We start from the raw sequence: 27235 nt of genomic DNA on the forward strand, positions 1-27235 counted from the left end.
GATGGTGGACATATTTAATAGATTTTCCTTAGTGGGAGAATAGCAGAAGATACGAGACGAGAACTTGTATAGTCAGGAATATGCTTACAAAAGCAAAAGTATATAAATCCGGCTTTGAGAGAACACTGAAATCTTGACGAGAGATCAGTGGTGGACATTTATAGAAAAAGGAGAGGACTGCGAGACAAGACATAACACAATGTGACTGGCACTTCGAGCTAAAGATCCAGACGGATAAGTTGATAATGCATGCAGAAAGTCCATCCTCACGAGTTTTTGCGCGTACAGAAAAGGGAAAGTTGACTGGGCGCGCGGAAGTGTGGACTGCCACAAACAGTTTTTGCGCGTACAGCCTCGTTCATGTTCCTTTGATCTCCAGTGGGAGGGCATTACTAGCAGCTAACAGCCGCCACTCAGGAGCCGATTGGCTTCCGCCCTGGCACGACTGTTTTTGCGCGTTGTCGACAAGCAAAATCAGCACGGCTCGAGCAAGGCGAGGAGTGAAACTTGCAGACGCCGTTGGTGGATGCCTGGTTCTCCAGGTTTTTGTGTGTTCCAGGACTTCGGATTCTGGTCTAGTGCAACCACACCTGAGGGCAGGCTGAGGTATCGCGTAGGAACAGGGGGGTGCGCACTAGTGGGGAGCTGGAATCTGGCTCCCCGAAACCTGAAACAAAAAGACAGTCGGCTACCTCGGTCATAACATACGAAAGCCTCCAGAAACGACTTTCGCGCCGTGCATCATCCTCTGTTCAACATGTTCAATCTGTTCTACGACTTTCGCTCCCGGATTCGTGCGGATCAAGCTTCACGTGGAGGTCGAGCTGGGTTTCAACTTACCATTTTGGTGTAGTCACGTGATGAGACCAATCTACCTGCTTCACTTATAAAGGAGTAGGGGGGGGGCGGGGCCTGCGCCCCGATCGCACGATACCTTATCAAAGATTTCTTTGACTTCTAATAGCTTTGAGAGCTTTTAACAATGGCTTTGTGTGCTCTTACGTCCGTTGAGCCCGTACAAGACAAGAATTGGTGGTGAAAGGAAGGTGGAGAAAAAGGGGAGAAAACAGTACTACAACATTAGGTCTTTCGTCGTGTCGCCTCCCATTGTCCTTATTTCGGGCACTATCCCCAGCTACTGGGTGAGAATTGTTTCAAAGTTAAAGCACATGTTGAGAAAGTAAAAATATATAATGGAGAGTGTTTTTGAATGGGTTTTTTTATTTCGTACAAATACAGCACAACACACTCTTACATGCATCTTGCTAGTGCTTCAGATTCCAGGCACATCGACGATGTTGAACTCAGTTCTACAATACGGGCAAGCATCCTCACCCTCACCCCAAACACCTCCATGGAACCAGCTCTTGATGCAGTTGAGATGGTAGACATGTTTACAAGGCAATCGGCGGATTCGGGATATTCTTGAATATCCCTCTAAGCAAATTGAACATTCCGCATCTTCATCTAGAGTGTGAGGGTCCACAACAGCAAACAGGTCTGTGTCGAGACCGGGGACCCATAAGTGTTCTCGGTCGGCAAGGGGGACTCCTGCCAGGACATCTTGATAGTGACGTTCCGTCCAATCGGAGAGATATATGCCACGGGAGCTTGCGCACTTCCACTCCTCATGTAGGGCGTGGTACTCATCTAAGATCTCGTCCATAACCTCGCCATGGTGCATTTGCGCAGATGCACTCAACTCATAGTTCAGCTGCTTTTGCCTTCCTACCAACTCAGGAAATAGACTGATGATTTTCATACCCGCAGTACTCCATATCAGGTTAGGTTTGTAGACAAATCGGTGCCACATTTCGCGCTTCGCAGCCTTTTCTTCATCTGACAATGGGATAGGTGGTTGGGGATCCTCACCTTGACCTGCGCAGTGAATACACGTCCCCAACTGGTAATGCATCTCCCTCAGACTACTTTTGAAGTCCGATGTGGGGTCTACGATCCGTAAGAAGTCTACGATTGAGAATGACGGCTCTGTGGGCACCGCTCGTGCGATGTCTGGGGAAAACCACAAGCATTCTTCCGCGTGTCCACACTCGTGGTAAAAGGAGATCTGACTATAAAGTCCCATCTTGATGATAAATGAGGTGGTTAGTGTTTTGGATGTAAGGTAAATTGGTTTCTGGAGGCCGTGTGTGATAATGTAAGATGCTGTTGATGTTAAACAATAACTGCAATGGCTCTTCCTTATATAATTATACAAAGACTATTCTCGATTCGAACAAGATTATTGTTATGTTATCCCTTTCAAAATAGAGCTGTTTATTGAACAAAAATACAACGGCTTTGTTTATTATCTGCCTGGCTTTGTTCCGGACCCGGCTTTGTCATCTTCTCTTGCAAAGCAGCTAGGTAAATTACTTTTCCATACCCTGCTCACTTGAGAAGGCTTGCTAGTACACAAAATCATACGTAGGTCGAGGTCCTATCTGGGAGGAAAGCTCATGCGGTTTTGGAACTTCTTGAAGTTTCGTGGTTTGCTGGGCACTTCACCTTGATTTGGATTAGATCGACTTTAGAAGACTTGGGAGTGTACATAACAGAAAAGTGAACTTCAATGCAGTTCATATATTGCAAAATCAAATCAGTACGAAAAAGTGTCAAAGCAGCTGATTATCACGTGCCTTAGAAGGACCACCTAGGTACCTTCGAGGTAGGTAGAGGTTTCTAAGTAGTATGTGTTTGAGAAGGCAAGGAGAGAAAATGGGTCTTGTCGAATAAGCATTGGTGGAGATTTTTCTTTTGAAGACATTGGGCAAACGAGCCGCATGTATCTTCTCGTCGATACAGGATCGTCTCGATAGGGAGGATAAAGCAAAGGAATAGTCTCACTCTCGAAAATATCATTGGCTCCATTCCATCGCAAAAAGCTGAGGCATTTTTATGCATACTTGTGCGCTCATAGAGGTATCTCCTTCTGAATCCTGGCCGAGGAGGCCTTCGTGAGCAGGTAATGAGGGTCACACTGCAGGAAAATCATGCAGCCACTTTTGCACCCGAAAAAAGAAAACTTTTCTTCGTATCATTCGCACCTTCATCCCACGGTATTCAATCTTGCACTTGAATGATTGAACATGAATAATCACGCACCATGGCAGACTACGGGAGATCATTTGATGATCAAGTCTGCATAGGTATATGGAGCTATGCTAGATAAAGTGGGTCAAGGCGGTGAGGAGCTGCATAGCAGTGGTGGCAGAATCACTATCGTGACCATGCTATGCCTTGAAGCTGCAGCTAACTCGTTCGCAAAGCTCCTTGGGAAACGCCCCGCGCTGACAAAGAGCTCCGATGCCACTGATCGGCGAATTTTCCTAAGTCTCAAAGCTTTTCAGGTCCAACTTGAAGTTTGCTTCCTCAATTGTCGCAGCCAACCTGGACTTCCATTCTCTTCTTACCACTCTCTAAGCTCATCAACGTATCGAAGCTATTCCAAAAGTATGGGAGCTCCGACAGCAGTCCAGACGAGTCGACGGAACCAGACCGGCTATCTGCCAATCGAGAATTATGGTTTGATTGGGAATATGCGCACCTGCGCTCTCGTAGGCATCGATGGAAGTGTTGATTTCATGTGCTGGTAAGTAGTAATTTGGTTTGGATTACAATAGCTCGAGGCTCCCGAGTGGTGACGCTTTATGTTACACCAGACCAATTGAAGCTATACGCATCCCAACAGCTATATAAACATTCGTAATTTCTCTGCAGACTGCTAACGCCTCCACAGGCCCGACTTCGATTCTCCGTCCATCTTCTGCAGACTTCTGGACAAAGATAAAGGGGGTTACTTTAGCATCAGCCCTCCTGCGGACAAAACCTATACCACGAAACAGCAATACCTTCCTTCCTCCAACATCCTACAAACGAGATACATCCATGAAGATGGAGTGGTTGATCTGGTGGATTTCTTTCCACGGCCAAAAGACAGCCGTGTCGTGATGAAAGCTCCCAAACAGATGCCATTCAGAGAGGCTATTACTGTCCAGGACGAGTTGAAGAAATGGCTGGTCAGGAGAGTTGAATGCATTCGTGGTGAGGTTGATCTTGGTAAGCATACATCCGCTGCTTTCAATGTATACCAGGAAGTCCCACTCTGACACTTTCAACAGAGGTCGAGATCTTCCCAGCATTCGATTACGCTCGAGGCAAGCACACAACCAAGATTCTACTCCCTGAGCACCCTCCAGGATGCCTCGACAGTAAGACTGTGAGTTTCCAGGGCGGAGAGATCAACCTGCAACTCGATGTTACGATTGATCACGGTGAAGAACATGCAGCTTCTTGTCCAGCAGTCACTTTCCGCAAAGAGAAGAAGCCCAAGATGCTTGGAGAAGGCGTTGTGGCACATATACATTTGTTAGAAGGTCAAGCTATATCCTTCGTTCTAAGAGATGACATCCCAAATCATGTCACCAGAGACGTCACCACTGAAGTTCTTGATAGCCAGCAGCATGATACGCAAACCTTCTGGTTCAACTGGATTTCCAAGAGCAAATACAAGGGTCGCTGGCGAGAGATTGTCAACAGAAGCTTACTGATCCTGAAGCTTCTTACGTACGAACCGACCGGTGCCATCATAGCTGCACCAACATTTTCTATTCCAGAAGACATTGGAGGTGTGAGGAACTGGGACTACCGATTCTGCTGGGTCCGCGATTCAAGCTTCACCATCTACATTCTGCTTCGAATGGGATTCGTCGAAGAAGCCGATGCTTACATGGACTTCATCAGCGAGAGATTCAGGAAATCCAGGTCTGCTGAAGGTGCCCTTCCAATTATGTTCACCATTCGTGGAGAGACGGACATCCCAGAAATTGAGTTTGAGTAGGTATCTGCGCGTCGCTTACGGATAAAGCACTACTGACAACACTTTAGCCATCTTTCCGGATACCGCGACAGCAAACCTGTCCGCATCGGTAATGGTGCCGCTTTCCACTTGCAATTCGACATCTACGGAGAGCTTATGGATGGGATATACTTGTATAACAAGTATGGCAAACCCGTTACCTGGGAGCAATGGGTGGCCATCAGGGAGATTTTGGGTTCGTTCAGTTCCTGACACCCTAGCGGGTTTGAAAACAATGCTGACGAAGAACCAGACTATGTTATGACGATCTGGAAGGGTAAGAAAACGAGCTTGGAGATGGGACCTACCACTGACAATATTCTACAGAGCCCGATATGTCTATCTGGGAGGTTCGAAGTAGAAAACAAAACTACACGTATTCCAAGATCATGCTCTGGGTTGCTTTTGATCGGGGGCTTCGCTTGGCTGAGAAAAGATGTCTGCCGTGTCCAAATCGTGAGAAGTGGTTGGCTATTCGGGATACAATCTACGAGGACATTATGGAGAAAGGTATTACACATTCTAAGCCCAGCATAGCTCGAATAACACATTACAGGCTATAGTCATGACATCCGCTGCTTCATCCAGAGCTACGAGAGTGGTGATCGCCTTGACTCCTCAATTCTGATTGCTCCCTTGGTGTTCTTCATCTCACCAAATGACCCACGATTCTTACGAACAATGGATCGCATTTTGTTGCCACCTGAGAAAGGTGGCCTCACTTCAACCGGTTTGGTCTACCGCTACGATACTGAGCTCTCTGAAGATGGTGAGGTAAACTTCTACTGGATACATGGGCCATGACTGACAACCTTCGTAGGTGTTGGGGGCCGTGAAGGCGCTTTCAGCATGTGCACTTTCTGGCTCGTTGAAGCCATGACTCGGGCAGGTGTTTATGACAAGAAATATCTCCCCCGTGCCATTAACATCTTCGAGAACATGTTGAGCTTCTCCAACCACTTGGGAATGTTTTCAGAAGAGATCTCCAGATCTGGCGAGCAGTTGGGCAACACTCCTCAAGCTTTTAGTCATCTTGCTCTGATTAGTGCTGCGTTCAATCTTGATCGTGCTACTGAGTTTAAGCGCTGAAGGATACTGTTGGATAAAGTTGGTAGATGGAACGATGAACGATGAATCATGATATTATGGAGTAACGATTATTCGGAAAACAGTGAGGTACTGAGGTTCTTTAACGTGGGATGAAAAGGGAGTTGGTGGGGTGTAGCGATCAGTGCTACTGTAGGCGTCGGTCTTTGTCGGGTGGTTTGTGGGAAGTGCTTCTATGGTTTTAGTAACATACCTTCCAGCAATACTAGACTTTCGTTTATCCAGATCGCTGACTATGAAATCGTCAGGCCTGTGAACATTATCCTTTTATATTGCATCAGGAGTTTCTCCAGCCAGTACGTTTTTGTCTTGCACTATTTTCCATTTTCTAGCATATCATCGTCATCAACCAGACATGAGTCTCTTTTCTACACATCATAGTTGACTTTCTTATTCGATATACAATTGCTCGCTGCACGGAAGTCAGAGCAGAAACAGCTAGTCTAATTCCTCCATCCCCACATGGCAATCCCAAATTCAAAAAACTTTCACGGATTGGTTCATTTCGATGAGAAATGGACATATGTACCTCATTCCGAATCCAAATACACAGACAACATCGCTTTTCAAATAGCAACCAGACTCCGCCTCACATGTCGCCGTTGCGATCGATACCTTCATCCCTAATCCCAATCCAATGACTCCGATTTCCAGTGGCAACCAAGATCCGTCTCCCAGAACACGTCTCATTTACTCCGCCGTTTCCGGTTTCCTCGCATGAATCACATAACTTTAAAGACGGTCAGCTAACCTCACTCCCTTTCCCATCTCATCTCCCAAGGAGAAGAAAAAACTCACAAAGGATAATAAGCATGAAACCGCTGATTCCTAATATCCTTCCTCACACCCGTCAAAAAGACCGTCGTCTCCTCAGCCGTCCACCCCATCCCTCTCTCAAAAAGCCTCAAACTCATGCCCTCCAGCCCATTCAAAAACATCTCCAGCTCGAATGCGCCAATCAGCCTCAATCTCGGATCCTTCGGCCACGGATTCGACGGAATCTTGAACTTCTTCTCGACCACGCACTCAAAGCCCGCTTCTTCAAACCATTCCACGAACTTGGCGCAATCGGTGAGCGGACAGCCCATGGCGTTGGCAGCGTTCTGGACGTGGTTGTTGAAGGTGATGAAGTCCGAGTCCGGGGGCAGGGAGTCGTCGTCGCACTTGACGACGCCGTAGATGGATTCGAATTCGATGTGGCCGCCGGGCTTGAGGTGGGTGTAGCATTGGGAGATGAGTTTGGGGAAGTCGCGGATGCTGAGGAGGAGGTCGCGGGCGAAGATGAAGTCGAAGGAGGAGGGGCGCCAGGTCCAGGGTTGTTCGATGTCGTCGATTTCGAAGCGGCAGTTGGGTGCTACCCTGTGATTTGGGAGTTAGATGGAGGGAGAGATATGAGATTGAGAGGTGAGAGTTGAGAATACCATCTTGGTTGGATGGGAGCTATGTCTACTCCGATTACCTGTTGAGTGTCAGTGAGTTGAGGTGAGATGGAAATGAGATGAGATGGAAATGAGATGAGATGGAAATGAGATGAGATGGAAATGAGATGAGATGGAAATGAGATGAGATGGAAATGAGATGAGATGGAAATGAGATGAGATGGATGGATGGATGGTATGAGACGACATACTTCAGCTGAGGGATAGTCGTCCGCGATATCGATGGACCAGATACCCGTTCCGCATCCCAACTCCAGAATCTTCTGAGGATGGTCGGGGATGGGAGCGAGAAACCGTTTCCTCTCTAACAGCATGAAATATTTGGCATGAGACATGTCAATCCGATCCATCTCTTGCTCATCCATCGGCATTCCATATTCTGAGTGCGGAGTCCCGTCAGCTCAATAAATGCCTCAGATGAGAGGATACAAACCTTCTTTGCCGTACGCAGCATATGTTCGGCCATTCTCCGTCACGCCTCGCACGATACTGGATTGAAGAGAAGTCAATGAGCTCCCGGCATCACTTCCTCCTGTGCCCTACTAGTCGTCAGCCAACCCTCCCAGCTCACAGGACCAGGACGCGGTACTGTACCTCATCCTCGAACCCCTCATCATGAGCCTCGATAATCTCGTACTCCTCCTCGATGGATTCGGCCATCTCCGCGCACAGTCAAAGCACAGAGAGAGGGAGAGAGAGAGGAGCGCCACCAACGAGTCCAGGATCCGGTGTCCCTATGTAAGAAGAAGATTGTTCTTTCTTCAAGGCCCCACACTGAGACTGTGTCTCTCCTCAAATGTCACCACAATTGCCCTCACTCACGTTTTTCTCGGGTTGAACCGCAGGCGCATTTTGGGTGCTACATAATATGAGGTAGCCCAGGATGCGCCGGCCTATCTGGCTGCGACCCTAAGGTTACGTAAACCAAAGCCGCCACACTCAGCCACAAGTTCGTGGATTGGCTGCTTGGCAGTGAATTAAGCCGTGTTGAGGTCTAATCTGGCTTTATATGGTTAGAGGAGTGAGGAAAGTGGTACATCCGCTGCACCACGGCACAGCAAAAGAAACGCCAGCACTACTGTACAGTGCAGGGACCGAACTCTACCCTATTTGGGGTAAGGTTAATATTAATCAGCAGCCGTATGGAAGGGGAACCATTGACCAGTGGTGAAGAACTGCTGCAACCACACCCCCACCTTGCACTACCAAGTACACGACCAAAGAACCCGTGATGTTCTCGTTCTCGTTCTCGTGTTGTCTTGTACTTCGTACATGTGGTTTTGTGTGACACTCCATCGCATCGCATCAACTTGTAAACTGCGCCGCTCCCACTACCGTGGTTCACAATCCGCATTATCCTGTCGCGATCCAATTGCACCATGGCAGCGGCTCCAGGTCCCAATGCAGAGCTGATCAAAGCAGCCGATGAGTTCGCGGCGGCGGTGAAGAACTTTGATGGGGATGCGATGGCCCAGATGAAGTTGTTGAAGGAGGCTGATAGATTGAGATTCTTGCTCGAATCGCCGTTTGATAGGATGATGAAGCAGTGGGAAAGTGTAAGTCCTAATTCTTTAACTAAAGATCGACTTTTGACTGATCAATGGACTGCAGACTTCTGTGATTTCTGCGCTGCATTTGTTGGTTGAGACGGGAGCTCTAGAGAAGATGCCTCAAGAGGGTTCAGTGACGCCAAAAGAAATTGCTGCATTGATAAATATTGAAGAGTCAGCTATTGGTGCGTCTTTGGCTAGGAGAGATCACGAGATGGAGACTGATGCCCGGCTCCAGCTAGAGCATTGAGACTCTGTGTTATGGAAGGTGTTGCGGTTGAGACTGCGCCGAGTACATTTGCGCATAATGCGAAATCATTGGCATATGCCACTCCAGGCATGAGAGAGTTCTTCCGGATCACGTCGGTCTTTCACTTCCCTCATTCCTTTCTCACATTTACTTACATGGACTCTAGCATCGAACAACTAAAAGCCTACGTCAAACTTCCCGATTACTTCAAATCTCACACCCAAGAAGATCTCTTCGATCTCAAGAAGTCTCCCTTTGCATGGGCATTCGGTCTCGAAGGACTAACCTACTACGAAGCCATCTCCCACAATCCCGATCGCTTCAACATGTTCAACCAAACCATGACGCAAATGGAAAAACAAGTACCAATCCTCGGCATGTTCCCCTTCTCCTCGATGCAGGCCGAGGTAGAAGCCGAGCCCGAACGTCCGTTCGTTGTAGATATCGGAGGAAACAGAGGGCATTGCTTAGTTGCAATTAAGAGCGAAGCTCCGAATGGATTTGGTGCCAAGATGATCTTGCAGGATAGGGAAGATGTCATTGGGAGTTTGACAAAAGAAGATATACCAGGGATTGAGACAATGGTTTACGATTTCTTCACTCCGCAACCCGTGAAAAGTATTTCCCGACCCTAACGCCTCCAATACTCATTACCAGTACTGAATTGAAATCAGACGCACACATCTACTACCTCCGCCGCATCCTACACGATTTCTACGAACCCGTCTGCGTAAAACTCCTCAAGAATATCGCTAGCGCTATGGGCCCTACGTCCCGCCTCATCATAGCTGACATGATATTACCAGATCGAACAGACATGGCAGGGGATATGACGATCTACTGGATGGATTTCTCGATGATGATGTTGAATGGGAAAGAGAAGACGAAAGCGGAGTTTGAGGAGATTTTGAGCGAGGCGGGGATGGAGATTGTGAAGGTTTGGCCGTTTGCTTTCGGCACGCAGGCGAATATTGAGTGTAGGCTTAAGCGGGGGTAGATTGGATATGGCCAAGCTGGGATGGGTGGTGGGTTGATTAGAGGAGTGGATTTTGTGTTGCTTGTGAGTAGAAGTTTGGCGCTATTGAGAATGAACAGCAATAAATTGCATCTGGATAGAGGTTGATAACTCGACTACCTCAACCACGAATCAAGACAAAAAGATAGATCAAAGTTCAAGACAGCACGTTGAAGCTTCACCAACGTGTTACGTGAGTATGTCTTCTCCTTTCCTTGGAGAAATTCCAGCTAAACTGGCATCTCACTAGTAGCTGATATTCTCACTAGGATCGTTTATGCTCCACGCAATGCGGCAAAGTTTGCCCTTTTTGCTGTCTAGAATTGGTCAATTTGCTAACTCCGAGTCAAAAAAAACATTGTTCGTGGTCCCAAGTCCGGATGTCTCTCCTTTTCACCAAAACCTTTGTTTGAGTTAAAGTTTTTACACCCGAGAAATTTCCACAATATTTTGCCTCTTTGTTCAATTTCTTTAGCTCAGCTACCTTTAAAATAGTATCAAGCTATGTCCGAAACACGAAATCATGAAGTCCTCGACATCAACCAAAAATGTACAACACCCGTTCTCGCTCTCGCACCGCCACCGTACACGCCCAAAACCGCTTTAACCTCTTCCAAAACCTACACAAAGACCTCCGTCTGCGAATACTCCAATTAGCAATGAACTACGACATCTCCCATCCCCGCTGCATAATCCGCGTAAACTTCCACGCCGATCCCTTCCTCTCCACCATCGCAGAAGATGGTCCCGACGCCATTTCCCCCCTCCTATACCGCTTCTCATGTTTCTCGCCTACACATCCGGACCCGGGCCCTCTCAAACACATAAGTCGGGAGTCCTACCACGAATTCCGCCGCATCAATCCCGAATTTCTACAACGCGGTTCCGATGGGCCGAGGATATACTTCAACCGGGCCCGCGATGTCATAGAAATGGACCTACAATCGCTCTTCACACTCTCCCGCTACCTCCTCCCGCTCACCAAGGACGGCGGCTGGGGTCCTCCCTTTTATCAACGTTTCTTGCGGGGTTTCAAATACATTCAACGACTAGCCATCGCGCTGCCGGTCCCTACCTCGAGAGGGTTTACGGGGATGAAGTATTATTTGCGGCCGAGGTTGTTGACGGGGTTGACGTCTATTAGGAGATCTTTGCGAATTGAAGGGACGCCGGGGTCGCCGGAGGAGGTGAGGAGGGAGGTGGTGCAGCGGTTGCTTGATATGAGGGTTTTGAATGGGTCGGTGGGGGCGAGGAGGCGGGATGGGGTGGTGACGGGGATGGCTGTTAGTGTTGGTGCGGCGGTGATGGCTTTTTTTTGGAGATCAGTGGGATGGAGGGCAGAGTGGGAGTAGTGATGAGGGGTAGGTGGTGTATGCGGAGTTGAGAAGTAGAACTAGGAGGCTTTGATTGCGATATATATACGATTTGGTCGAAGCTAGAGAAATCGATTTTGGATTCTCTAGCTCTGGGAAGCAAGAGAGAGCCATGAAGAAGATAAAAGCTGCTTAGTCCACAAGAGCTACTTTCTCACGCAGAAGAGGTTTGTCTGTGCAATGTATGTTTTTCGAATCTACATTCGGAATACTCTTGAGATAATATCCCATTTGATGTATTCCAAAGAGTAGAACGTATTCTCGAAACTTTATTGGAAATGGTTTATGTAGGGGATTACCAATCAAGAATCCTTGAGGTTTCTTCCAGGAGTGGATCTAGATCATAAGTCGCGCAATGTTTATAAACTCCTGGGGCTCTAAGTGACGGAGTACGGGGTTGGAGTTCGATCTACATTACGTTGCTTATCAAGCAACATTCACAGCATTGAAGTCGTCAGTAACGCTATTTAGCTACAGCTCTTATATATCAAGAAGAATCTCATGCCTGATAATATTTAAGGCAAAAACGTCGTTTCAAGCTGAGATTTCGCACAGTAATTGAAAATGACGACGCACAAAGTCCTGATAAGCGACGGAGCTAGCCTTCACGTCAAAGTCCTCGGAGGAGACTCTCCCACCAAGCCACTCTTGATCGCACTTCACGGAGCACCAGGACTTTCAACTCACGCTGAACCTGAAGCTACTTTTAATTTTCTGCAATCGAAATTCAGGATCATAATCTATGATGCAAGAGGTAGTGGTTACAGTTCACTGCAGCCACCATATACGAATGAGAGATGGGTTGCAGATGTTGATGAGTTGAGGTGAGATGATCGTCCGGCATGAGGACATTCGAACTTTACACTTACAACTATGCAGGATCTGGGCTGGAGCCGACAAGTTCGTGCTTGCTGGCGGCTCATACGGTGGATTTGTCTCTCTAGACTATGCTTTGAAGTTCCAAGGCAGACTACTAGCACTCATCCTACGAGATACCTGGGCCTGGGGAACTCGAGGCATGATGCGAGCATTGAAGACCGTACTCACCTCAGACAAAGTGAAAGTTGACCCTGAACGTCAATTCCGTGTTTGGACTGGCATTCTGAAGGATGATCAAGATTTTGCGGATGCTGTTGCTGAGATAGGTCCATTGTATGCTCCACCTGGTGCTGAGAGTGAAGAACCAGAGTGGAAATCTCCAGCATCTAGACCTGCTACGTATGCCGCTACGCAAAACGCGGCGTTCTCTCAGGAGATGCCGAAGTTTGATGTTCGTTCAAGGTTGAAGGATATCAAGGTGCCGACGCTGGTCATTGTTGGAAGGCATGATCTCATCACTCCTGTTTCTGATAGTGAGGAGATCAGTAATGGAATTCCGAACTCTCAGTTGGCTATCTTCGAAAATTCTGGTCACACTCCAGGTAACGACGAGCCTGAAGCATTTCGAGAACGAGTTCGTCAGTTCTTGTCGAGTGTAGAATCGGATTGAGAAGACAGAAGATAAGCAAGATCAATAGTGCAGTGCTACCCAGACTTTTAATCTCCAAAGTCAAGTAAAGCACAATTTCTCCTTCCATTGTTCGAACAGCCACACCAACATTTACTTCGTGATGACCAGCACTCCATAGTTAGGGACAGTTGTATAAGTCCCCAACTCTTCCAAACTTGCACCTCCTGGTCCTTCCCCCTTCAAGTATCTCTCCGGAACTCTCGTAACACCCCACTCAATCTTGCCTTTCAATCCCGCTTCTCTCGCCGCCTCCTCGTATAGTTCCTTCTTTAAATGATAGCATCGAAAGCTTACCTCTCCGACCGGCGTATCACCATACACGCGGAAATAAACCCCATCATCGACATCATTGATAGGTTCATAGACTAGATACCCCGAGCCTCCTGCAGATAAGGGACGAGCCTGTATCTCGGCATTGATGGAGTCCATGGGATTCGAAGAAGGCGGAACCGTGATCGAAACAAAACGCCCTCCTTCCTTTAGATTGATGGCGATGTTGCGGAACATGCTCACCAAAGCAGCTTGATCTAGAGCATAGTTGAGAAGCCAAGCGGCGAAGACAACGTCGAACGGTCCACCATCATAGGCTTTCGGGATTGAACAGTCGGCTTGTATGAATGAGACCTCCTTTCCGGCGCGCCGCGCTTCGTTTATCATGACTGAGGAGATGTCGACCCCAACTACGGAGCTTGCCCCCCATTCGAGGAAGCTGTAGGTGTAGAAACCTGTTCCGCAAGCCAACTCCAGAATTCGGGCGTTCTTGACGAATGGCGCAACTGTTTCTTGGATATTCTCCCGCTCGATAAGGGCAATTGACGCTGTGCGTATGTAGTCGTAGGGACCTTGGATGGTATCGTACTGCTGCTCGGTTGTCGCCATATCTGCTGAATGGGCGAGGTGGGAGTATTCTGGAAATGGGGTAAGTAAAGTGAATTGTGGATGATCGAGGGCATGTACTTGTGATTCGCGACTTTTTACAAAATTCAGATCTACAGGACAGACTTCGACTTTGTTTAAGCAAGAACTCTTTGCAAACAATCTTTGATCAGCATCTTTCGAATATCTTTGTATGCTAGACGAGATATGAATGCAACATTGTACAGACTTTCGTTGGAGAAACCCTAACTGACAAACAGCCCACTTACAGATAGCTAGCATGTATTGTATCAGGCCACAAGCCTCCGATATACCAAGCATTAATTTCTCCAAGCAAGTGATTGGTACAGTAGAATCAATACGAATAGAAGTGGGTGAGGGAATAAGTCATGTTTTGTGATGGGCGATTGATATGAAGTTGCTTTGATAGCTGGGAACCGCGGGATGCATGACGGCGCTAAAGCAAAGCGCCTATTTAAGGCGACGCTACATGCTGCAAAGTCAATCCCTGCTCGTATCAAAGCCCAGTAACACAGAAGTATTTTGATCTCACTAGTAAAGTAATGTTTCTTTCGTGGCTAGGTGCTGATACTTTATGAAGGTAATAGTAACGTAGTCACTATCAGTATTTCCACGTACCGCCAAATCAGAGGCTTTGCTTGCGACTTTGAACAAGTCGAGCTACGAATCTTGTCTCATGCGGACCTACCAGGTCTTCAATTATTCAAGCATTGACAAGCCGTTCTAGTCAGCCTCATTGGACTTTGACTCTTCTATCGCGGCCTCTTGCTTCTTCTAATTCTCCCCTCGCGCTTAGCCCCCTTACTTCGCCCCCCTCCCCGACTTTAGTACACACGTCTCCGAAGGCTTTGCATCATTTCAGTCTCTTTGTTCTTTGCATGGGTTTTGGGAATGGTCTCATCCTGAACTTGTCCCACATTATATATCACCGCTTCTTCTTCCTTCCAAACATGTCAATTGGTTGCGGATTCGTTCAATATTTCCACAAGCCTGGATTACTTGGTTTCTTTGCTGAGATTCAAGGTTTGATCGATCATCAATGTCCTCTAGATGACCTAAATTACGTCTCTGGCCATTTTCAATATGACGTTACACTTTCAAACCATGGGCATGCACCCAAATCGCCTTGGCGGCTTTATTCCGGGTATGCAATCATTCTATTCCGTCAAAAGTAGTCTTGCGAGCATCGTTCAAAGAACTTGATGGCTTAGGTCGTAGCAAAAAAAGCATCTATCGCGAGCGAGAGCCACTCAATTGCATATACTCGCGAAAAAGCGAAATCGTTCATTATGTCGCCCAAGGCCAACAAGGCCCTGTTAATATTGAGAATAGCGGCATGAACTCCAGCTTGTCTTCCGTTAATAAGAGGAAGTCCTGAATTCTCTCCTTGCACTGCTCCCGCTGGCATTAATCCTATTAACATTCCCAAGGACGGATTCAAGACGAGCCCATCAAGAGCCATCGGATTCGGGTGAGGCACAACAAAACGCTGGACATTCTCGAAACCGGATACATGTTGCGCCATCCATACTGCGTCTGCACCACGAACCCACTGTGATAGAGCAAACAGAGAGTCGAGATCCACAAAAATATGGTCCCTTTGAGGGTGAAAGTATATACGGCGGAAGACATTACCAATACGTAATGCATTAGGATATCGTTGTGTAAATGTTTGCCTGCTTTCCTGGTTGATCTGGCTTACGATCCGAGCATCACGCTCAGTGCCAAGTGGGTACCCTGGTTGAAAAACCCTCACGTCGCATCGCACCGTCGTAATACCTGCACCTCTACTTAGACTTGGCGTCATTGTGGAGCGCAGTACGATCCTATGCGCATCCGGGTCTAAGCCAGCCGCCATGAAGAGAATCGTCGAACGTAGCTCTGGTGGAAGATTTTGAAACAGCGCAAATCTAGGCGGTATAGCTGTTGAGGTCAGCCGATCTGTGATTGCACCCGGATTAGTTCCATTATCCCAAAACTCGGTCCAGTCAATGAGCAGCTCTCTAATGGCGGTCTCCATGAATTCCGAATCCGCTTGGTTAAGTGTTACTTGAAAGTCTCTTAGCGTCTGCTCGAAAAGAGTCCTTGCCGTAGGTTCGTCTCTTGGCACTGCCATAGTTACCGCACTGCGAACGAGACCAGCTTGTAAAACGCCCGTAAGAAGATTGTCTAATAGAAGACCTAGCCCTTCTGCGTTGTTGGGAACTCTATTCAATGGAGTGATCCCGATCCGTTGGATCTGGCCGAAGCCCCTCATTGAGCGATTTCTAATTGTAGGTCCGTAATTGATCGCTTGTGGTCGAGACCGTGAACCTCTGATAGAGCGTGGTGTCATGTACATAAATAAAGCAAAAAGTGTAGCTGGATCAAGAACAATTCTATCAGAAGACGCCCGGAAACGCAGAACTCTCCCATTACCGAGTCTGATAGAGTCTGGGAAACGTCTTAGGACCATTGCCTGTGCCTCCGAACTAGTATTCATTAAAGCATCTAAATGGGCAGAATTAGGACGGGCAGCAGCGAAAACGAAACTCAGCCGATTCTGGTTGTTAAGATATGGTTGCATTCGGACGCGAAGAGAGATGTTGGCTTTAGCATTAAGCCAACCAGGGCTTCTCCCGTAAATTACGTCGTTCCATATTTGTAGTTGAACAAGAATTGGTAGTTCCTCGAATCGAAAAAACGTTCTAGGTAATCCCATAGTGAATAAACTGGTGACGTTTGAATGTTTTAGGCATGTCCTAAGTTTTTGTGTTCAGATTGTGCTAGATACTGACAGAAGAGGAACAAAGGGGTTCATTGAATGTTGTATCATGAAAATTTATTCTTTATAACAAGCAAAAGCAACTTCCGCTCGCATCTTTGAAAGAGACAAAGCCCAATTGTTGGCGGGACTTGAGGAAAGGCTTTCCGCAGTCACCTGAAAGGGAACAGAAACTCATTGATGGTTCGTTAAAGAAGGTTTGTAAATTCAGGCGTTGCTCAAAGTAGGGTTATTAAAAGTACAGAAGCTATCCCACCTTGCAACTGATCTTGATTCCAGTCCTCAGGAGATCTCTCTATCTCCATCCTCGAGCTCATTCTGTTCACCATAGTTCCCTTCCTCACCACTGACGCCCTTATTATACTCGCCTCCGTGCTCCTCCTCAGAACCAAATGTTAGCTTCTCCTCCTCGCTGTTTATACCACTGCCTTCACCTTCTCTTTCCTGAAGTTGCGACTCTCTCACATCACCCCCCTTTCCTTTTGCATTTTCGCTCGGCATGTAACCTCGAAGAGCTCTGAAGTCTTCCTCCTGGTGTGTAGTATAGCTTTCGAGGTGACTTTTGGCAAGCCGGATGACATGAGAAATCTCGCTCTTTGTTACCGGCAACATTCGAACGGTCATGTTTCTAGCCTTGTAGGCTTCAATCTCCCAAGCGAAAAGTTGCCAAAGCCCACGACATGATGTCGGGTGGACTGTGCCTTTGCTAACCTTGATCTTTTCTCTCCATTCTGATATCCTCTTCCGAGCTGCGCTCACATCCTTGTCGCAGGTCGTAATGACTAATGATGCCTCCCCTTCGAACTCATCGGCCCAATTCTTGTACTGAAGTACGGCTATGGCAGCTCTGAGCGAAGCGCCAACAGAACATTGTGTACTGAGCTCGCCATAAGGTCCGAGTTTCTCGAGTTTGAGGGCAATGCCACTCTTTGTATCTTGATCTGTGTGGTGCCTGTCGTAAATGAAGGCGGCGGCAGCAAATCCAGACTTAGGCTTCCCATAACCCCCTATGTATACCATCATAGAGTTGTCGTGTGCCCGTGCCCGTAATCGAATACGATTCATCTTGTGAGGAGCATTGCCAAGATTGTCTAGCGAGATGGATGGTAATAAAGGGGTGGGAAGTGAGGGTTGGAGAAGCGAGGTGAGTGGAAGTGCTAGCTCAGGAATTGTAAACGACTTGAAATCGGTGGCTTTCATCTTCCAGAAACGAAGGTTGGTACTGCCAACTTGGGTAGACCCCACCCAGAAATTGGTTGCAATAGGGCACGCAGAGCAGGCCTGCTTTCTGTGTAGTCGACATACTAGACTACCTCCGAGTACTTCGAACCATTGGCGTAGTGGACGACATACACTGCAATCGAGCTCACTATGAGCTTTGCATGTCCAGGTATTGTTGAATCCGGAGAAACCCTCCATCGCTCGCTTCGACATGAATTGCATCTAACGGGATGTGGAATGAATCGCAATCGATAGTCGTTTAAAGTTGAAGATCTAACGCTATTTGCAAAGGATCAAGCTCAGAACTCTGTCTCTGTATAGTCGTCTAAAGTCGAAGAGCTAACGCAATTCAGAAAAGAATTCAAATTGAATAGCCGTCTGAAGTCGAAGGTGTAGCGCAATCTAGAATAGACCAAAGTAAATAGTTGTTCAACAGCAAAAGTTTTACGCGATTTGTGATCGACTAGTGAATATTTGTTTAAAAGCAAAAGCGTTACGCGATTTGTGATAAAGCTTAAAATGAGTAGTTGTTTGTAACTGGAAGGTAGAATAGATCAGAGCGTCTAGTCGTCTAAAGTTGAAAGTTTAACGTATCCTGGAATGAAATCTAAAGTGAACAATTGTCTAAAATTAAAGTTTAAAATAGTCTAAAGTAGCTAGTCGTGTGAAATATTTGACGCAATCTGTTATAGAATGTACTGTAAGTAAGTACTAAAAATTAAAAGTTTAATACTATGTAGAAAAGACATAATAGTGCATAATTGTTTGAACTTAGACTTTCAGTAGTCAAAGAAAGCAAGCAAATGATACTTGGCTCATTTCTATGCTCTTACAAGTTGTAGAGCTGTTCTGAACTATTCACCATATAATCTATTGGCCAATAGAATAGCGTTTTTGGCCAAATTTACGGCCTTTTGACCAATGGAACGGCATTGACGAATAGATCAAGCGTTTCATCAATAGGTTGATTTACCCAAAATAAGCTAATGTTTCAGATCTAATGTTTGATCTGCCCCCCTTTTTTTTATACTAGTTTTAAACGAGCCACACTTATTATTAGAATTCAAACACTTGTTCTAGTCCATACGTGAACACCTGCTGTTTATGAATGGCGCTGTTTAGCCATGGCTAGCTCGATATGCTCTGATTGTTTATAAATGGCAGGGCTAGTTGATACACAGGGGGTGCCATACGTAAACACTCGGCCATTTATGAATGGCGGTGGCTTTGTTCATAAACAGCAATTGTTGGCGTATGGACTAGAACACACTATATAAGCTACTCAAAAGCACAAATATCAGTTACACAAGGAACTAAGGATATCGCTGTACAAGATAAGTTAGATGATATGGAAGTTGTTGCCACTTTTAGGTAAAAGCTCTCCCCTACACTTACCCAAGCAAGCAAAAGATTGAAGAAGCTTGCAAAGTCTTTAAATAATTTCATTTTTATTTTCGGAGTTCTTTCCATTAACTTATTAATCTTTGTCTTCGATGCTAGCATCACTAGCACCTTGCAAAAACAATACGAGTTGGTTTTAATTAGATAATAAATATTTGGCCAAACAGCTAATCCATTCATGAAACCTCAAAATTTTGGCCAATGGATCGATTTATTGGCCAATAGAATATTTGGTGAGTAGTCCTGTACAGAGCGCTGATATCTTGCATCTCGGCTTCTGCCATATAGCTCTATGAGACTAGACTAGACTCCATCAAACTTTGCACACTCATAGTACTCCATCCATGGCCCCCCTATCTCGCTTATTTTTAGCGCCTAGTCATAGCTGAGAAGAGGCAAGGATGAAAAAATACACAATGATATTGAGAATAATTAGTAGTCCGACGTTGGATCCATCTGAAGATAAGTAGGGAATGGCATTTCTGGCCTACTACCCGACGATACAAAGCTCTACGCGATACCGCTAGAAAGAGTTCTGCTCTCCCTCAGTTTTAGAAATGCAGATTACTAACGTCTCAACTGATCCTTGAAAGCTTTCAAGTCTCTGAAAAAGTCATCCAATCCCATTATCTCAAATTGGTGTCCACCCTGAGGAAGGTCACGCCTTTCTCTTCCTGCTCCACTTCCCGACCGATGACCTCTTCCCCCAGTGATTGGTTGCCATCTCCGGTTCTTGAAGATATTGCCCTTTCTGGAATCATACGGAGTACTGCCGTGTGTCTGACAAGCGTTGTACCTCGCAACAACATAGGTTTCGCCGGAACGAGTGCGAGTAAGCCCTAACCCTACTCTTGTGACGTTTGGACAGATGATCTATCGAGTCTGCATTAGCACAATTCTCGTCACACAGTTGGATGACAAACTAACTTCGGTATAGTGACCCCAAGTTGAATCGCCCCCACTGCCAATTTTCTGTCCCCGGTACTTAGACTTCTCCTGAATCCACAACCGAGTCGCATCCACCAGAGTAAATCGGCCCCATGCATTCCAAGCAATATTCTCGCCACAGATCTGACCATTTCTTATGCGTTCTTTTGGTGAAGAGTGCGCCATACGGTTGCTTTGTGCGAGCTTTTGGGCATATTGGAGTGCATCGGCTGCGAGTGCAGAATCCCATCTTAAATGAGGCCGAGGATCTTCAATGATTTCGTCACGGGCTGAGGTTGTTAGTAAGCATAGGAGCGGAGGAGCAGGTAGACTTGCCTTCGTTGTGCATGCGTAGCGCTTCTTGGGCATCTTTGTCGAGAGACATGGTTAGTTAGGTTGAGGGGTAAGATCACTAAGATAAGGTAATTTGATTTGGAACTGGTTGATGAAGTCGTGTAGAAATAGAGTCCAAAGGAGGATCTCATGCTGGATATCAAAAGTTGAGTCTGTGATTGACAGCTTCCAAGATTATTGTGATTGATTTAGTCTTAAGATATGAAGAAGGAACTCCGTTTTGGATGTATAAGCCTAAGGTAAAATGACGCGAATGGCACAAAGAAGTGATGATTCAGATTTGATGAAAGAAACATAAAAAGTGGCCGCACAACCATTCCATCATTTGTTCTTCCACACAATAATGCGCATCTGCTCAACAGACATTCAGTTCATGCTGATGCTGGTGCTGGGGTAACTAATTCCAAAGCTCGAAACGATGCTACAGTTTGCGCAATACCAACAGCAAGGGAGAACAATGTCTGGACGAGGGTCAGTGCACCAAGCACAATCACACCCCAGAATGTGTAATAAATCAAGGAGTCACGATTATCAGTCCATTGTTGATGACATCCTCGAGACTTGGTGCTGTCCATGTAATGACGAAGCTGTCGTAGCCGACTCTTGAAGAGGGCAAATCTTGGCTATTGCACTAAATCACCATTCTGGGCTGCGTGTTGGATGGCTTGAGAATACTTGTAACATCTCCAGCGATCCTTCGACTGACTGTCAAAATGCCTCTCTCTTGCGGCTTGTGTATCTGAACCGCGGCTAAGCCAAACAGGCTTTGGTAGAGTATCGTAGAATTGTACACATCTCCTCGAAGACCTATGCGTCGAAAAGAGGAACGTATAGTAATGTCTCAACTCCTCATTTCCCTGTCGCAGCTCGGAGACAATGTGTGATCTTTCTTGGTCGCTTTGATCGCACCCAGGGAATGTTGGTGGAAGCTGTCGAATCATATTATGGTTTGGATGACTATGTGAGTGAAAAGCTCATCGCAGGCATGACGTGGAGAACTCACTGCGTGTACCAGGTGTGAAGGGGATCGTCTCCGTGGTCTCCAAGAAACTCCATCCAAGCAATTGATAAGGTCCTGTTCGCTAAATCCAGAGCCACTCAGCCAAATGTTGATCGATGAATTGCGTCCATACGACGTTCAACTTTCCAACAGCTGCCAATGACTTGACGTCCAGGTCGTGGTCGTCAAGTCTTACAGTCGAAGCAATCACTTTGTCTGTTTTCTTTGGCGGCGGGAAAGTTTCTCGCTCAAATGCTGCATTAAAAAAAAGGTGAAAATGTTCAGACCTCGAATCTCTTCTAGAGAACGGTGGTTAATCCAGCCCAAAGGATACGTGGGATCGTCCCTAGCCCGAAACAAAAGATTGGTTTGCTGGGCGGCCTGAAGTACAACAAAACCTGGAGAAGAAGCTCATCTCTGGATATTGACTTTGCCTTTGCTAGGGCTCCTGTGAGGTACCAAATTCTCAAAACATTGGCTAGTCGGGTATTTGCTCCAACGGCAGCAAGGCAGCAGCATGCTATCATCTTCGGCATGTCCACCGGGAGATTGCGAGCAAGAAATTGAAGTTGTGGTTCAGCAGAGTGTCTTCCGATTTCCAACTTACGCAGAATATTAGTGAATTTTCCAGCGAGACCATCATCTCCATCTCGTTTGGAGTCGTCCGATGCATTCCATGGTTTAATGCCTGACCAGATATCACCAAACGGCCGTCCTAAAGAACGTCTGACTTGATTCACGTTGGATACTTAGTAGCTTGAGTTTGCGCTCGACAGAGAAATCAATTGAATAGGTGTAGGAGGCCTGCTGCACTTGCACCACAGCGGCTAATGACAGGTACCACGGAATGTTACGCTAAATCTAGTGAAGGACTTTGTGAAAACAAGGACAAGGAAGAAAACATGGAAAGAATGAGGAACTGTTTTAATGTACTCAATCCTTAGCATTCAAAGCTTTGGTTGTCATGTTTCGTTAGGAAGGCAGTATGGTAAGTGAGTCTGTAATCTAAATTAGCATCTTATTGGTATCACAATGTGGCCCTATACCACAGCGAATCATCCCCCAAGCTTTGGCGAGCAGATGCAGTGCCATTTCGACGAAATATGGCCAAGGATGCAGATCTGCTCAAATCAATGCTTCCCTCCACCTGTATATCAACACTGAGTAATAGCGTTCTGCTACCTTTCAACCAAGCACCCGCAATCCTCCCTTGGTCTTGCTTCCAGCTTTCTGAACTCCTGCACCCGTCTTATCCTTATCATCTCTCTTGCCTTTGTGCTTGCTCTTGTTCCTGTTATCCTTCGGCGTGACAGCCTTGATCTCAGTGGTACTTCTTCTCAAGAGAACTGGGTGACTGCCAATATACTTTCCCTGCATCTCTCTTGCAGCCTGGAAGAAATCATCACCGTCACTAAAACTCACGAATCCATACCCCTTGCTCTTCGTTGTCCGCTTGTCTCTAATCACACGAGCCTTCTGAACTGATGGCCATCTCGCAAAAGCCTTGTGCAACGATTCATCTGTGACCTCACCAGCCAGGTTACCCACGAACAGTCGAAAGTGTGCAGGATCCCATTCGAGTAGAGAAGAATCGGTCCAGGTTGTTCCGCCTCCAGATCGAACAACAGTCTTGGTATTGGTCTTAGCGTCGCTGACCACAGTTGCTACACCCGTATCATTATGTGCTGCCGATGTCATAGCTGCAGAGGTCATACTTGATCCATCACGTCCACCCAACGGAGCGGCATTAGCGGAAGTTGCGGCTCCTGTTCCTTCGCCCGTGGGTGGATATCGTCGAACCGCACCTGTATATCCTCCCGAAGAGCTCTGTGAATCCTTGCCTGCGTACGCCGATTGCCATTGCGCTATTTGTGCTGCCATCTCAGGGTCCTCTTGGTAACTCTGAGCACTGTTTTGACCTGGCGGTGCGAAAGGATTGCGGATTTGAGGGACGGCGCCATATGCAGGCTCTTGCTGTTGCGGAGCGGAATAGCCATTGTAGCTAGATTGTTGGTAGGAGGGTTGTTGATTTGCATTGTAAGCAGGTTGTGGTGGAGTGGCTACCGATCTGGGCGCAAAGCTAGTGAAGGTGCCAAAGGAGGAGGAGGGAGTACCGCGACCTGCATTGTAGGCGGGTTTGATTGCCGAGGTCGAAGGAGGAGGAGGTCGTGCGGGCAGAGATGGGTGAGAGGAGGATGAGGATTTCGCTGGGAGACCTGGAGGTGGCGGATAGGACATGATGAATGATTGTACGTTTGCCTCTTGTGAGTGTTAGACGTACCTTTGCGTTCGAGACGCAACTGGTTCCTTGCTCAGACTGGGCAAGGTATATTTCCCTTGACTTTACTGTATCAGAGTGAGGCGCTTTGAGGGTTTGCGACTTGACTGGACTTGGTGGAGAAGGGACGTTACGATCCGATGCGAGATGCGGATGGAATTTTGATGTCGAGGTGGCTACCTACCTAAAGAGCTGTGGATAGTGGCTGGAAAGGTGGCTTGCACGGTCACATGATACGAGGTGGTGTTTGGTGCCTCAGGTTCCCAAAAGTTTGTGCCTCATTTGGTGGGGTGAAGAAACTCAAAGTCTTTCGGACATTTTCAATCAGGATGCTTAACATGATTGACAATCCTGCTGGAAGAATACGGCCCAGCAACAGAAGGCGCAGCAAGAGCAAATGATGAGAGTATTCACAGCATAACTCTTTCTTTAACTTCTTTGTATCCTCCTCTTTCTGCCTTATACTCCAACACTTGTGCCTGAGTCAGTTATCCAGCTAGAGTGTTATGAATAATCAGCCAGCATGGATAATGATGAAACATCGTGAAGGCAACCGGACATCCACAGCAGCCAGAATAACCACATATCACCCAGTGTCCCTGCTTACGTCTTTCTCCGCTGGAGAGACAAGGAGTAGAATAATCCCGCAATCCTCCCGCCGGCCAGATGCAAGATTTCCTCAGGAAGAAGCAAAACACGACCAAGCATCTCCCATCCGAACCCGCTCAGATAGGATTATAGATGTGCTTATGTAGTTCTGCTCCGGCTGCGTATTCCGCGGTGATACTCAGATTGTCTGAAGTCGAAGACGAAAATTGTTAGACCCGGTGTTACGGTGAATGTTTCCTCACTGCGAGCAGGAAGTGCGCTTGTAGTCCGCCGTAGCCCCTCCATCAAGTCCGTCGTTTAATTCACCCAACCCTCTCCGTTACTGCAATTCTTTTCCTCTCTCATCAACAATCAACATCCATCACCTCAACACTCCGCGCAAGCTCCAGAATCCTTTTCGGAATATCTGGACATATTTCACTACCTCCTCCTGCCATCCATTGATCGATCTGCACAATGAGCGGACCAACGTAAGTCTCTCTCGTTATCCCCAATGAAACTACCCCACCATCGCGGTCGTCATGGCTTGCTGGCCGCACACAACAGCTTCAAAGATAGCACTGCAACGCGAACCAGCCCTTGGGGCCACAGAGCTTCTGTGGTAGCCCCCATTCTTCCCAAGAACTGCTCTGACCTTGCTCTTCACGGAATTCAGTGCGCGCCTCGCCAGTATCAACATTGGCGGGACAGCGCGCGGATTCACGGACCTCTCTTCAAAAGTCCCAAACACTGACAATGTTCCCAGAGGAGATTTCGGCCTCATCGGTCTGGCCGTTATGGGTCAGAACCTGATCCTCAACGCCGCTGATCACGGATTTAACGTCGTTGCGTTCAACCGTACCGTATCAAAGGTTGACCACTTCCTCGCCAATGAGGCCAAGGGTAAGATACTGAAGCTCCAGTACTCACGAAGACATGCTGATACGGATGTGTTCCTTACAGGAAAGTCAGTTCAAGGTGCTCATTCCATCGAGGAATTTGTCAGCAAGCTTAAGAAGCCCCGTCGCATGATGCTCTTGGTTATGGCTGGTAAGCCAGTCGACGACTTCATCGAGACCCTCCTTCCATACTGCGAGAAGGGCGATATCATCATCGATGGTGGCAACTCTCATTTCCCTGATACCAACCGCCGAACAAAGTACTTGGCAGCAAAGGGTATCCGATTTGTCGGTACTGGTGTTTCTGGTGGTGAGGAGGGTGCCCGATATGGACCATCTCTCATGCCCGGTGGAAACGAGGAGGCCTGGCCATACATCAAGGACGTCTTCCAAAGCATCGCTGCCAAGTCTGATGGCGAAGCCTGCTGTGAGTGGGTTGGTGATGAGGGTGCTGGCCACTACGTCAAGATGGTGCACAATGGTATCGAGTACGGTGACATGCAATTGATCTGCGAAGTATGCATTCCGATTGCAACTCTGCTTGTGAAATCCATACTAACAGGAATAGGCCTACGATATCATGAAGCGTGGCCTCGGTATGCAAGACAAGGAGATCGGTGACGTTCTGACAAAGTGGAACAAGGGCGTTCTCGATTCTTTCCTGATCGAAATTACCCGTGATATCATGTACTTCAACGATGATGATGGAACTCCACTTCTCGAGAAGATTCTTGACTCTGCAGGACAGAAGGGCACCGGAAAGTGGACTGCCATCAATGCTCTTGATCTCGGTATGCCAGTTTCCTTGATCGCTGAGGCTGTGCTCGCTCGTTGCTTGTCTTCCATCAAGGGCGAGCGTACTCGTGCCTCAAAGGTCCTCGAGTTCGTTGGCCGATCCAACAAATTCGAAGGTAACAAGGAGCAATTCCTCGAGGATCTCGAGCAAGCTCTGTATGCCTCAAAGATCATTTCATACGCCCAAGGTTTCATGCTCATGCAAGAGGTCAGCACCATTTGCTCTTGATACCTGTTCTTCTGCTCACAACTCATAATTTAGGCTGCTAAGGAGTATGGCTGGAAGCTCAACAAGCCATCCATTGCCCTTATGTGGCGTGGAGGTTGCATTATCCGATCCGTCTTCCTGAAGGACATCACTGCTGCTTACCGTGCAAACAATGACCTTGAGAACCTCCTCTTCAACGACTTCTTCAACAAGGCTATCCACAAGGCTCAACCGGGCTGGAGAGATGTTGTCGCTAAGGCTGCTCTCCTTGGTATCCCGACACCTGCTTTCTCCACTGCTCTCTCATGGTTTGACGGTTACCGTACTAAGGATCTCCCTGCCAACTTGCTCCAGGCCCAGCGTGATTACTTTGGTGCTCACACCTTCAAGATCAAGCCTGAGTTCGCAAATGCCAAGTACAAGGATGGAGAGAACATCCACGTCAACTGGACTGGAAGAGGTGGTAACGTTTCAGCGTCTACTTACCAAGCATAGATGGACAGAGGTAATGGGGAAATTTGCAACTAAAAGATTGATGAACAAACAAATGCACTGCCTGTATTTAGACTTTGAACTTTGAGAAGGCAATGACATACCTGATGAGACAAACAAAACTCAACCTTTGTGCTTTTCGTCTGATTTTCGTCTGCTGGGATTCTAATAAAAACAAGATACATAAGTAAAAGAAATCTTTGAGATCAGCCTGAAACAAATTGCTTGTTCAGGGCTAAGCCTATCGGACTTTAATGGCAAGGCTATTAGATAGATCTCCACAATCCAAATCGCTCATGAGATATTGTA

General features: G+C 47.0%; 11 protein-coding genes across 11 annotated transcripts; 4 read left to right on the forward strand and 7 right to left on the reverse strand.

The window, feature by feature from the left end:
- Positions 1-1273: 1273 nt before the first annotated feature.
- On the reverse strand, positions 1274-2086 carry LY89DRAFT_732043 (uncharacterized protein; the record flags this gene model as incomplete). Its single annotated transcript, XM_018219638.1, has 1 exon — positions 1274-2086. The coding sequence occupies one exon, from the start codon at positions 2084-2086 to the stop codon at positions 1274-1276; it is 813 nt and encodes a 270-aa protein (XP_018072840.1).
- Positions 2087-3046: 960 nt separating this feature from the next.
- LY89DRAFT_683454 (Six-hairpin glycosidase) lies at positions 3047-6191 on the forward strand. Its single transcript, XM_018214704.1, has 8 exons — positions 3047-3592; positions 3740-4059; positions 4122-4836; positions 4888-5054; positions 5112-5135; positions 5186-5368; positions 5415-5627; positions 5679-6191. The coding sequence occupies exons 1-8, from the start codon at positions 3162-3164 to the stop codon at positions 5945-5947; spliced, it is 2322 nt and encodes a 773-aa protein (XP_018072841.1). The 5' UTR covers positions 3047-3161; the 3' UTR covers positions 5948-6191.
- Positions 6192-6571: 380 nt separating this feature from the next.
- On the reverse strand, positions 6572-8271 carry LY89DRAFT_497192 (S-adenosyl-L-methionine-dependent methyltransferase). The gene is made up of 6 exons (XM_018207934.1): positions 7999-8271; positions 7838-7943; positions 7596-7783; positions 7387-7424; positions 6764-7324; positions 6572-6695 (listed from the first exon to the last, which is right to left on the reverse strand). Exons 1-6 carry the CDS (start codon positions 8062-8064, stop codon positions 6656-6658), a joined length of 999 nt encoding a protein of 332 aa, XP_018072842.1. The 5' UTR covers positions 8065-8271; the 3' UTR covers positions 6572-6655.
- Positions 8272-8783: 512 nt separating this feature from the next.
- On the forward strand, positions 8784-10201 carry LY89DRAFT_732046 (o-methyltransferase-like protein; the record flags this gene model as incomplete). Its single annotated transcript, XM_018219639.1, has 5 exons — positions 8784-8960; positions 9016-9139; positions 9193-9316; positions 9371-9822; positions 9879-10201. The coding sequence occupies 5 exons, from the start codon at positions 8784-8786 to the stop codon at positions 10199-10201; spliced, it is 1200 nt and encodes a 399-aa protein (XP_018072843.1).
- Positions 10202-12156: 1955 nt separating this feature from the next.
- On the forward strand, positions 12157-13081 carry LY89DRAFT_717110 (alpha/beta hydrolase fold protein; the record flags this gene model as incomplete). The annotated part of the gene is made up of 2 exons (XM_018218319.1): positions 12157-12416; positions 12472-13081. The coding sequence occupies 2 exons, from the start codon at positions 12157-12159 to the stop codon at positions 13079-13081; spliced, it is 870 nt and encodes a 289-aa protein (XP_018072844.1).
- Positions 13082-13329: 248 nt separating this feature from the next.
- Positions 13330-14382, reverse strand: LY89DRAFT_717111 (S-adenosyl-L-methionine-dependent methyltransferase; the record flags this gene model as incomplete). The annotated part of the gene is made up of 4 exons (XM_018218320.1): positions 14248-14382; positions 14060-14128; positions 13422-14010; positions 13330-13366 (listed from the first exon to the last, which is right to left on the reverse strand). Exons 3-4 carry the CDS (start codon positions 13979-13981, stop codon positions 13330-13332), a joined length of 597 nt encoding a protein of 198 aa, XP_018072845.1. The 5' UTR covers positions 13982-14010; positions 14060-14128; positions 14248-14382.
- An 824-nt stretch (positions 14383-15206) lies between these two features.
- LY89DRAFT_667581 (uncharacterized protein) lies at positions 15207-16700 on the reverse strand (the record flags this gene model as incomplete). The annotated part of the gene is made up of 1 exon (XM_018212982.1): positions 15207-16700. One exon carries the CDS (start codon positions 16698-16700, stop codon positions 15207-15209), a length of 1494 nt encoding a protein of 497 aa, XP_018072846.1.
- A 345-nt stretch (positions 16701-17045) lies between these two features.
- On the reverse strand, positions 17046-18182 carry LY89DRAFT_732051 (uncharacterized protein; the record flags this gene model as incomplete). Its single annotated transcript, XM_018219640.1, has 1 exon — positions 17046-18182. The coding sequence occupies one exon, from the start codon at positions 18180-18182 to the stop codon at positions 17046-17048; it is 1137 nt and encodes a 378-aa protein (XP_018072847.1).
- Positions 18183-19869: 1687 nt separating this feature from the next.
- On the reverse strand, positions 19870-20696 carry LY89DRAFT_497527 (PR-1-like protein). The gene is made up of 3 exons (XM_018207935.1): positions 20649-20696; positions 20313-20602; positions 19870-20258 (listed from the first exon to the last, which is right to left on the reverse strand). The coding sequence occupies exons 1-3, from the start codon at positions 20659-20661 to the stop codon at positions 19953-19955; spliced, it is 609 nt and encodes a 202-aa protein (XP_018072848.1). The 5' UTR covers positions 20662-20696; the 3' UTR covers positions 19870-19952.
- A 2155-nt stretch (positions 20697-22851) lies between these two features.
- On the reverse strand, positions 22852-23682 carry LY89DRAFT_552873 (RNA-binding domain-containing protein; the record flags this gene model as incomplete). Its single annotated transcript, XM_018208324.2, has 1 exon — positions 22852-23682. A coding segment is annotated over one exon (831 nt), but the record flags the coding sequence as incomplete, so codon positions are not given.
- Positions 23683-24896: 1214 nt separating this feature from the next.
- Positions 24897-27035, forward strand: LY89DRAFT_683463 (putative 6-phosphogluconate dehydrogenase, decarboxylating 2). The gene is made up of 5 exons (XM_018214705.1): positions 24897-25023; positions 25299-25435; positions 25496-25947; positions 26000-26434; positions 26489-27035. Exons 1-5 carry the CDS (start codon positions 25010-25012, stop codon positions 26927-26929), a joined length of 1479 nt encoding a protein of 492 aa, XP_018072850.1. The 5' UTR covers positions 24897-25009; the 3' UTR covers positions 26930-27035.
- Positions 27036-27235: the final 200 nt, after the last annotated feature.

The sequence above is a fragment of the Mollisia scopiformis genome (genome assembly GCF_001500285.1).
Source record: "Mollisia scopiformis unplaced genomic scaffold LY89scaffold_9, whole genome shotgun sequence".
Lineage (NCBI taxonomy): Eukaryota > Fungi > Ascomycota > Leotiomycetes > Helotiales > Mollisiaceae > Mollisia > Mollisia scopiformis.

Bases quoted from the DNA above. Each gene is read 5' to 3' on its own strand.
- LY89DRAFT_683454 (XM_018214704.1), top strand. From the start codon at position 3,162: ATGCTAGATAAAGTGGGTCAAGGCGGTGAGGAGCTGCATAGCAGTGGT. The intron at 4,060-4,121 runs GTAAGCATACAT...CACTTTCAACAG, and splicing joins TCGTGGTGAGGTTGATCTTG to AGGTCGAGATCTTCCCAGCA. The intron at 5,628-5,678 runs GTGAGGTAAACT...CAACCTTCGTAG, and splicing joins TACTGAGCTCTCTGAAGATG to GTGTTGGGGGCCGTGAAGGC.
- LY89DRAFT_497527 (XM_018207935.1), bottom strand. The intron at 20,259-20,312 runs GTTAGTTTGTCA...CAGACTCGATAG, and splicing joins CTTGGGGTCACTATACCGAA to ATCATCTGTCCAAACGTCAC.
- LY89DRAFT_497192 (XM_018207934.1), bottom strand. From the start codon at position 8,064: ATGGCCGAATCCATCGAGGAGGAGTACGAGATTATCGAGGCTCATGAT. The intron at 7,325-7,386 runs GTATTCTCAACT...CCCAAATCACAG, and splicing joins GCTCCCATCCAACCAAGATG to GGTAGCACCCAACTGCCGCT. The intron at 6,696-6,763 runs GTGAGTTTTTTC...CCGTCTTTAAAG, and splicing joins TTTCATGCTTATTATCCTTT to TTATGTGATTCATGCGAGGA.
- LY89DRAFT_683463 (XM_018214705.1), top strand. The intron at 25,436-25,495 runs GTAAGATACTGA...TGTTCCTTACAG, and splicing joins CCTCGCCAATGAGGCCAAGG to GAAAGTCAGTTCAAGGTGCT. The intron at 25,948-25,999 runs GTATGCATTCCG...TAACAGGAATAG, and splicing joins ACATGCAATTGATCTGCGAA to GCCTACGATATCATGAAGCG.